The following is a 10,347-nucleotide window of genomic DNA, read 5'->3' as shown; positions in this document are numbered from 1 at the left end:
TAAAAAAAAAAAAAAAAAAAAAAAAAAAACAAATTATGAACCCTTTTATTTGTAACTTCTGGGCAATATCTTCAAATTAGATTGATTGACAATCACATAATATCCATGCATGGATACCATTACATTTATTTCTGTCTTGCATACTCTCAATTAACCAAAAATAAGGAGACTAATTAAATAATCAAATAAACATAGGAAACAATTATTTCGCGTTGGCCCGTACTCAATACTTAGGCACAATTGTAGCTGAATAGCCTGTCTTATTCCTTTTTTCACTTTGGTATGTTTATTCAGTATAGCTACCAACTCCCTCCTATATTTTCAAGGCAATGACATGACGCATCAGGTTAAACTACCAAATGTAATAAACTGGACGATGTTTACACTTGAATTGACCAAAATGTGTATGGTTCAAAAAACATGTTTATTTCCAAATATTAAAAAAAAAAAAAAAAAAAAAAAAAAAATCCTCTAGCTTCCTCTATAGTCTATACCAAGGGCGCTCAACCTTTTTTGAAGGTGGGCCTATTTGAAATTAAATAGTGTCGGATTATTAAAGGGATATTTTTCTTTTATTTAAATGTGTGATTATCAACTCGTGGTGTTAATGACTAAGGATTATAAGGATTGAACGCAGGATAGCGTGGTACCAGCATCATACTACTGGCGTTATTCATTACACCGTCACTACTGCTTACATTACTGTTAGAGCTTGGTAGCACACTCTGCTGACTTGAGTTGCCTTCCTCACTTTGATTCTGCCGTTGCCGTCCTTCGATGGCCAACAACTTCTGTCTCTTCTCTTCCATAAGACTATCGCGATGTTGATGAATATAATCATACACGTTGGGTAATCCCATGATAACACAGGCAGACAGGGCAGACCGGTAGATATTCATATCAGTCGCCTCATACCATTCATCTGTCTTCTCATCATAACATTCCACATGATAAATAGTAGTCACTCCATTAAATCCTCCGATAGCAAAGATCATGTCATCTATCACTTCGATAGCAAAGTTACTCCTAGGATTATACATGTCAGGTACTTGAGACCAAGTCTTGGTCACTGGGTTATACTTCTCACCATTGCACATGCGTGACATCCCATTAAACCCGCCTATCACATAGATACACTCATGATACGCTATACAAGAGACACCACTCCGCCTATGTCGCATGGGTTCTATCAGTGTCCACTGGTTACATTCTGGATCATACACTTCACACGAGTTCAGACAGTTGTGTCCATTGAATCCTCCAGTGATGTAGATCTTCCCTTGCAAGGTAGTAGCACTCGCATCACTACGTTCTACATTCATAGGTGCTATGAGTGACCACTGGTTCTCTGTGTAGTTATATTTCTCGACAGAGTTTTGTCTCCGCTGTCCGTTGTATCCTCCCATAGCATAGATGACGTCATGATGTACTGCAGTACTCACATAGCAACGCTTGAAGTTCATCGGTGCTATTTCCTTCCATACTTTGGTGACAGCGTTGAAACACCGGCAAGAGTTGTAGTATTCGTTTCCATCAAATCCTCCGATAACATAAATATTATACCCGATGACAGCAGTACCATGATAGGCACGCGGTCCCATGGGATCCACTTGTTCTATCTTGACCCACCTGTCAGCCCGTGTGTCATAGGTCTCTACAAAGTCAGTCGGACTCCCACCGGACCAGCCTCCTATAGCAAATAGTATCTCATGTGGGACCCGAGGCCGAGCGATCTCAGGTGTAGGGACTTCACCATCTATCTGAGCAATCAGTTCTAAATCATACAGGAACTTGAATGTTTCAATGATAATGGGGCGACACTCTGGTGTTGATTGTACATACGGATGGTGCTTGACCTTTTCCCTGAAGAATTCTGTCTCTAGAAGTCCTAGCCGAATGTTTTTCATGAGAGACACAATATGTTTCTTTCTATTCTCAGGATCATAGTCAATCCAGCGTATGATAAGCTCCCAGACAGTTTCCTCAGATTTAACATTGAGTTCATCGGATGAAATGATTTCCTCAAGTTCTTGTTCAGATATAAACACAATCTCTTCACTCTCCCGAGCCACATCCACGAAGTTCCTTAGAATATATTTACGTGTCCACTCTTCTAATTTCTTACAGAAGTGATCTCTCGAGAACAGCAGGATGCCGAAACAGTTCCGCGGTGTTGTGAGTCGTTTGATGAAGTCACAGCATAGATCTTGTGCTTTACTCATACAGAAGAAGTCTGTAGCGAGGAGTAGGGAGGCGACATTGTCCTCTGTGATGTGAAGCTTCCTCAGATAGGCGTACTCTATCAAGCTGGTCATAACAGAGGCATCCACCCCAGGGATCTCTACCAGACTAAACTTCTCCTGATCATGCAGTGATGTAGTGAACAAGGCTCTAAAGTAATCACTACACGCACAGAGAATATTCCTGTGTATGGGGAAGTGAGAGTTATCCGCCAACACAATGGTAGCATCACATAGGAGATTTTTCTCTCGAAATTCGTTAAGCGCTTGCATGGCTTGGACACTCATAGCACGGTCTATACTGGAAAAGTTCTTCTTGTTTTTGATTGCATTTTCAATATGTGTCATATCATCTTCTGTTAAATCCAGTCGACTTGCCATATCTTCTGAAATAGGTAGATACTAAAATTTTGAGCTGAACAAGATTATTAACAATTATATGGTACGTTTCGTTAAAGTGTATGATAGAGGCTTGTGTATTTGAATGAACTTTAATGTTTCTTTAAAATGAGATTTTGATGTTTTCACGAAGAAAATATTAGCAGGTTAAATAATATCGAACCTTATAAGTATGTTAAAATTCGAGCTTCATTTCAAAATTTTCAGCTTGTACTATAATGTTTGGCTAATTCGCTAAAAAATAAACACTGAGATTTTTCATTAAATAGGATTATCTTTAAAAAGAAGTATATTTGATTAAAATCTGCTTGCTGAAAATGACTATCTAGATTGTAGAACTGCTCATGTAGATAATCAAAAATCAAATTGAATACAATTTGATAAATCTCACGGGTAATCATCTGACAGATATTTCTAGAGATGGGTGTAAGGTACGAGTGGAAATTTGAGATGCATTAGCTATATCAGTATATCATTGTCTCTTTGGACACTCCTAATGTTATGCTCTAATAATCATAATCATTAAGAGATATTATCCTGTAGCTATTTCTCATTTATGTTTGTCTTGGTATTCTTATGGTAATTCTTTGATTTAAAAGATTAAGGATTCTGTTTATCAATTACTCCGATGGTCGATGCTCGTATTTTTAAGCTGAAATCGGTATCAGTGGTTGTTCGATGAGCATAGGACTCCGGAGCAAAAACAATAGGGACCCAGCGATAGTACAGCATGTTATAAGACGAGTAGACGAATTGTAGTGAGGTATGTATATATAAAAAAAAAAAAATCTTGCGATAAAAGCATTGTAGCATTGTCAACACACAATTCAGAATGTATGAGGGGTAGCTACCCAAGTACCCAACCATACAATATCGACATCCAACTCAGGTACAAACATTTAGAACTTGAACTTTGAATGAAATCATTCCGTAAACTCGTACGTGAACAATGAGTGTCGTGCGTGAATTAGAACGCGAGCTGTTGCGTCGTGAAGAATATATCGGTGTACTGGAACGTTACCTGGATGAGAGAGACCACAAGATTCGTCATCTTCAGAATGAAATCGACAAGTTCCGTCAGATTGTGCGGCCTCTCACCCAACAAGTGATATCACTCAATACATACTGGGATGATGGCTATGTGACGCCGGCTGCCAAAATGAAACGCCAGGCCATCTCGGCGGAACCCATGTACTTTGAGCAGTTGCCTCCCATCACCAAGGTGCCCAAGTCACAAAGGTAGGAAACCATTTCTCAAGTAACAGAACTTTTGTCAAGTTCCCTCGGACTTTAATTATCGTTAAGTATCAAGCGTGCTCTAATCACCTAACAACACGGTCTATTAATGAGTAAAAGAAATTATTTTTCTTTCTTATCAAATGTTTGAAAAGCCAAAATCATGAATATCGTGACTCAAAGAGAAATAGGTTAATAGGTAAAGAATACGAAATTCATACCGATTACCGAAGTTGTCTGTGAATAATGAAACATTGGACTTGCTATGCTCTCCAACATCAAATATGAATTCTCAAGTTGCGCCTTCATTTTTTTAATACACAACACATTGCATACTTATCTCATTTGTTGAAGGGGAGATATTGATATTGTACCTACATATGATAGAGGAGTAATAATAATAATAATGATACGGTTTGAGAGTTATGGCGGAGTAAATAGATGAAATGCAAAACCGTCCAGTCTAAACTCAAATCCCACTTCGTTTGTTCAATTAAGAGTACTAAACACCCGACACCCTTCATAATACACAATAGTCGAATCAAATTAATGAGACAATGATCGTATTATAAATCATGAACATTCAAATACGTAGGCACTATATCATTTTTTTTTTTTTTTTTTTTTTTTTTTTTTTTCACCCGATTCAATTAATCAAGCCTACAGCCCGTTCTACAAATGGTGAGAAGATGGTTAAGCTGTCTCCGGAAAGGCCTCGTGAACCTCGTACACTTTAGGCCGTCCTTCCTTTATTATTACGATAGTAATAAATAAAAGGTATAGTGGACGGGCTATTGTATTCGCTTCGGTGTCTGTCACTCTGTCGGTCTGTCTGTCTGTCCCCATAGAAGGACTTATCCAAACCTGGTCGACCTGTATATCAAATTAAAGGTCTTTTTACCAGAAACATGAAATAGTGGTGCAAATTTTGTCTAGAAAACCATAAAGCAAAAAAAAAAAAAAAAAAAAAATCTGGGGTGGACATCACACGATTTTCCTTATCCTAATGAATGATGCTTATTATTTGGGTGTTCTTGTTCTTATACCCTAAAATTTTATAATATCTCTAACCGTTTATTTAGTCGGTATAGCTGAAAACCGCCAAAAAACGCTCGAAACCCGCCAAAAAGCGGTCAACATACCACCAACCGCAGCACCTATCTCAACCAAACGTTTTGAGTTGCATCCTTGTATAATAATTTTCCATCACTCCTACATCAATTACATTGCTATTGAACCATTAATCCCGGATTACGAAACCTAGATCTTGACCGCAGTGCACTGATGAAAATTACAAAACAATTAACATTATTATCTTCATTCGTGCACTGCGGTCAAGATCTAGGTTTCGTAATCCGGGATCAATGGTTCAACAGCAAGGTAAATTGATGTAGGAGTGATGGAAAATTATTATTTTGTTTAGAAAAGCTAATGTAGAAGAGAGGTCCCACATTGACATTTTTTTTATATCAGTACTTTTTTTGTGAAGGCCAACTCTTGACGTTAATTTTTTAACACGAAGTGTTTTTTTGGGGGGATGGCAATAAATAGAAGATATATTTTGTTAGGCTTTATTTTAAAACTAAAATTGGATCCTCATAATCCCTGGCCTCACTAATCAGCTTCATAAATCCGGTGACATCAGTCATTTCATTAGTTACGCTATGATAGCACCTGGATATTTAATTCCTGATAAGTTACAGCGCCATTGGACACTAAATGTGTCCATTTCTCACTGCTCCTTATTTTATCTTCTGTTTAGTTATGGTTTCCTCTATATGTTTGCTTAGTATCTACGTCTACTGGCGATGAATCTGGCAGAATACACTCCAAACCAAAGCAACGCGATGAGTGAAGTCATAATTACTGAACCAATGCCAAATCAAACATTTACATAGAATAATAATGTTAATCATTGTTACCAGCTCGAAGTAATTGTCATTGTGGATCATGGCTAGGTTTGAAATAGGTGTCTAATAGTTGTCTGCTGCCTAATCGAGTGGTTGTTAAATCGATGCTATGGGATCTATGAAACAGAAGGCTTTGAACTATTGTTTTTACGTTCATTCTTACTTCAAGAGAAGATTAAATGTAAGGTAAGTGTATAACTTCTACCTTAATCTCTCACCTATTTTCTCTGGAGATTTTCTCAATTGAAATGGCCTTTGAAAGAGGAATATCCTGGTTCAATCCCCAAGTGAGTCAAAACTTTGATATACATATCATGTATTAACTACCTATTAAGGAGCGCGGTAGCGCTTCGCCCCGCCAAGTCAAGAAAGTTTGACCCCTTCATGAATTATATTTATTATCAACCTATTCAAGACTCTGAAATCTGAGTTGATATATAGGTACCTACCTAAATACTGAATATGCTTACTTCTGAAGCAACTACGTGGGTACCTATTTAAAAATTGGGTTCATTTATTTTTCTAAATGTCTATGAACTTATATTAACTACCTATTAAGGAGCGCGGTAGCGCTCCGCCCCGCCAAGTCAAGAAAGTTTGACCGCTTCAAGAATTATATTTATTATCAAGACTCTGAAATCTGAGTTGATATATAGGTACCTACCTAAATACTGAATATGCTTATTTCTAAGCAACTACGTGGGTACCTATTTAAAAATTAGGTTCATTTATTTTTCTAAATGTCTATGAACTTAGATGGGTAAGTATTTACAGCAAAAAATAGTGATATCCCCCCAAAAAAACACTTCGTGTTAAAAAATTAACGTCAAGAGTTACCCTCCACAAAAAAGTACTGATATAAAAAAAAGACGTCAATGTGGGACCTCCCTTCTACATTAGCTCTTCTAAAGAAAATAATAATTTTCCATCACTCCATGCTCACCTCCGTGAAGCCCCGGGAGCGCGCAGCGCGACCGTAAACAAGGGAGCGCGAAGCGCGACCACATGCACAATCCCGCGAAGCCCCCGGGAGCGCGCAGCGCGACCGTATACGCAACTCCGCGTAGCGAACACGCGAAGCCCCCGGGGGGTGGAGGGGGGCGAAGCCCCCCTCCCGAGCACGAAGTGCGAGTAGAGTATTTAACACAGTCTATCAATAGAGTTTCTAGATATCTGTGTCTATGTGGTAGTTCATGATATCGTGTTCTATCACCTATGAAAGCTTTCAGTGTTTGCCTGTTTGGACACCTCTGCTCTTCTCCACAACCTTGACGCAAAAATTAGTGAAACTAACAAGTTGGGTACTTTCTGGGTACTCAACAAACCATGTAAGTCTTGTATGATGGGTAGGAGTCTAGGACTATAAACTATAATTAAATGAGACGTTCTCCTAGTATGTAGTTGGTAGTCCCACAGAGGATCTTTTTCTGAGTGAGGTCTACAGTTCAACCACTGCAACCATGTAAGTCTTGTATGATGGGTAGGAGTCTAGGACTATAAACTATAATTAAATGAGACGTTCTCCTAGTATGTAGTTGGTAGTCACAGAGGATCTTTTTCTGAGTGAGGTCTACAGTTCAACCACTGACGATTCAATAAAGATATGGTAGAATAATGTTGTGTCCTTCATCCAAGTGTCAATGTATGAATCCTATTAAAATATTCATGTTATATTTTGGACACACCCTATAGCGTGATTGTGCTAGAAATGTTGAACCTGTTCTCTTGTTTGCAATCATAATTTTTGATTGACGGAGAGGTGGATAATTAGACTGAACCTGCACCAGCCTACGTAGCGTGGGTAGCGGGGTTCGTGTCTCGATATTGAACAGCAAATTATCAGGTCTTGAAAGTTTGTAATGAGGGACAGTGTCGACCCGTAGGTAAGAGCCAAGTGTGTATTGATTCTTGAGATCTATAGCAGGGCTCTCAACTCCCTACATAATACGATATGACAGTTGTCGTGTAGGTGGATTCTATTACCGTGCGAGCATTGGCTGCGCTTACCACAGGTTGAGGAATGATATAAATTCTGAAGGTTTCCTGTGTTTTATTTTAGGATTTACATAGTAAGCCAGTTTTATTTGGCTACACTGAACAAGGTACTATACTCACTTTTTTCATGAATCGCCACTGCACTCAATGCTAATCATGCTGAATGTTGCAAACTGTCCAGATAGAAACCCATAGCCCACAGTCATAGTCATGCCCAAGTATTCAAATCTAGGCGAGTCCTCGGATTAATCTGATCGCAAAACGTACTCTAGATTCATAATTTGTTTCACATTTCACTAATATAATATCATCTAGTCCTATTAATTCTCTACAGATATCTTTCGTGTTCACAATTCACATTATAGTTTGGAATTTGAATGACGCTTCTCAGAAATGATTAATCATTTATCTGGATAGCTAGACATATTAACGCCCCTGCATAGTTGTCCTCATCTGGGAGGGCTAAGAGACGCCCTCGTGTACATAGAGTGCCGAACCCGCGGCCTAGCGCTTAAAAAGCAGACTCGTTACCAACCAAGCTAACTAGGCTGATGAAAAAAAAAAGGAAGTACCTAATGAAAGAAGGAAGACAGGATAGGAGAAAGACAGCCTTGATTTCCCAGAATTTAAGTTACTGGCCAATTTAAAGTTGTTTTCTTTTGATATTATGCTGAGGCGCTGAGCACGTCAGATAATTATTTTCTTCGTAGGTACTAGGTACATAACTACATACAAAAGATGAGTGTTTCACAGCCGTTTTTATTTAGTGCTTTTGTAGCAATGAAACAACTGCTACAATAGTGCCGTAGCATGCCCAATTGCCTGGGTTAATAGAACCCATAAATGGGATGTATTGTGTCTAGGATAGTCTAAGCTTGAAAAATAGAATAATATCATCTAGTCCTATTAATTCTCTACAGATATCTTTCGTGTTCACAATTCACATTATAGTTTGGAATTTGAATGACGCTTCTCAGAAATGATTAATCATTTATCTGGATAGCTAGACATATTAACGCCCCTGCATAGTTGGCCTCATCTGGGAGGGCTAACAGACGCCCTCGTGTAAATAGAGTGCCTCCTCATTTGATTGCTATGCGAGGACTTTTATTTGAGTGTAATGTACTTGTAACCAACTATGTATTTTTAATACATTGTGGTTCAGGTTGTTGCGCACAACGCTATAGAAAATGGGGGTTCTAGGACATAAACCCAAAATCTATTCACTTCTAATTCGGAACTTTTTCAATCTGTTTTCGATGTTTTCTGTTTCTAATGTTACTCCATTTCTGTGGTTTCCAGATCGAGAGAACTTATTCGCATGGCTATCCTGGACAATGACTTCATGAAGAATCTGGACATGACACAAATCCGAGAAATAGTGGATTGTATGTATCCTGTGGAATATATTGCCGGCAGTATCATCATCAAGGAGGGAGATGTAGGCAGTATTGTATACGTCATGGAAGGTAAGTGGACTGTCGGAGGAATATCACTACTTGGTGCTGGTCGCCAATCTCGCGTCACCTTTGGGTGATGTACAAGGAAGTTCAAATGCCATATTGCCATGGCGCCATAGTATTTTGCCATATTTTAGCGAAATTTGGAAAAATGCCATAAAAAGCCTTATTTTGCCATATTTTAAGCATTTTTAGATTATTTTGCTATATTTTAAGCATTTGTAGGGGAAAATATAAAACTTTAAGAACAATGATTAAAAAAAAAAGTATACTTAAAGAACCGTACACAAATAGTGGTTACGCATTTGAGGAAACATTTAGTATGAAATCAAAAATCCAAATCTGAAGTCAAAACAGTGAAAAATTACTTTAAAACGATGAAAATTCAATTTTTATTTGACGTTCCAAGGAAAAATGTAAAACAGTTGCCTCTGATTCTTAAAAAATCGCTTATTTTGCCATGTTTTGAAAAAATAAATGCCATATTTTTCCAAAATAAGTGCCATATTGCCATGTTTTTAGTGCCATATTTTGGAAAAATAAGTGCCATATTCTGAACTTCTCTGGTGATGTATGAGCAAAGGCAAATTTGGTGAATAAAGTTATAAACTAATCACCTAACAACACACTCTCCAACACTCCAACATCAAATATGAATTCTCAAGTTGCGCCTTCATTTTTTTAATGCACAACACATTGCATACTTATCTCATTTGTTGAAGGGGAGATATTGATATTGTACCTACACATGATAGGGGAATAATAATAATGATGATGATAATGATAATGATACGGTTTGAGAGTTATGGCGGAGTAAATAGATGAAATGCAAAACCGTCCAGTCTAAACTCAAATCCCACTTCGTTTGTTCAATTAAGAGTACTAAACACCCGACACCCTTCATAATACACAATAGTCGAATCAAATTAATGAGACAATGATCGTATTATAAATCATGAACATTCAAATCCCACTTCGTTTGTTCAATTAAGAGTACTAAACACCCGACACCCTTCATAATACACAATAGTCGAATCAAATTAATGAGACAATAATCGTAGGTATTATAAATCATGAACATTTAAATACGTAGGCACTATATCATAA

General features: G+C 37.8%; 1 protein-coding gene and 1 pseudogene across 1 annotated transcript in view; one reads left to right on the top strand and one right to left on the bottom strand.

Annotated features, from left to right (window-relative positions):
- The window catches only part of LOC103507911 (cGMP-dependent protein kinase, isozyme 2 forms cD4/T1/T3A/T3B), a 55,915-nt gene that overhangs the window by 12,824 nt on the left and 32,744 nt on the right, over positions 1-10,347 (top strand). Inside the window, exons 3-6 of the mRNA XM_026822648.1 lie at positions 871-1,045; positions 1,373-1,661; positions 3,589-3,878; positions 9,083-9,249. Of these exons, the coding sequence (XP_026678449.1) occupies positions 871-1,045; positions 1,373-1,661; positions 3,589-3,878; positions 9,083-9,249 (921 nt within the window). The remainder of the gene's footprint in view (positions 1-870; positions 1,046-1,372; positions 1,662-3,588; positions 3,879-9,082; positions 9,250-10,347) is intronic.
- On the bottom strand, positions 551-2,846 carry LOC113466886 (annotated as a pseudogene).

Source organism: Diaphorina citri, unplaced genomic scaffold (assembly GCF_000475195.1).
Source record: "Diaphorina citri unplaced genomic scaffold, Diaci psyllid genome assembly version 1.1 scaffold350, whole genome shotgun sequence".
Lineage (NCBI taxonomy): Eukaryota > Metazoa > Arthropoda > Insecta > Hemiptera > Psyllidae > Diaphorina > Diaphorina citri.
This window is presented reverse-complemented; position numbering and strand designations above follow the sequence as displayed.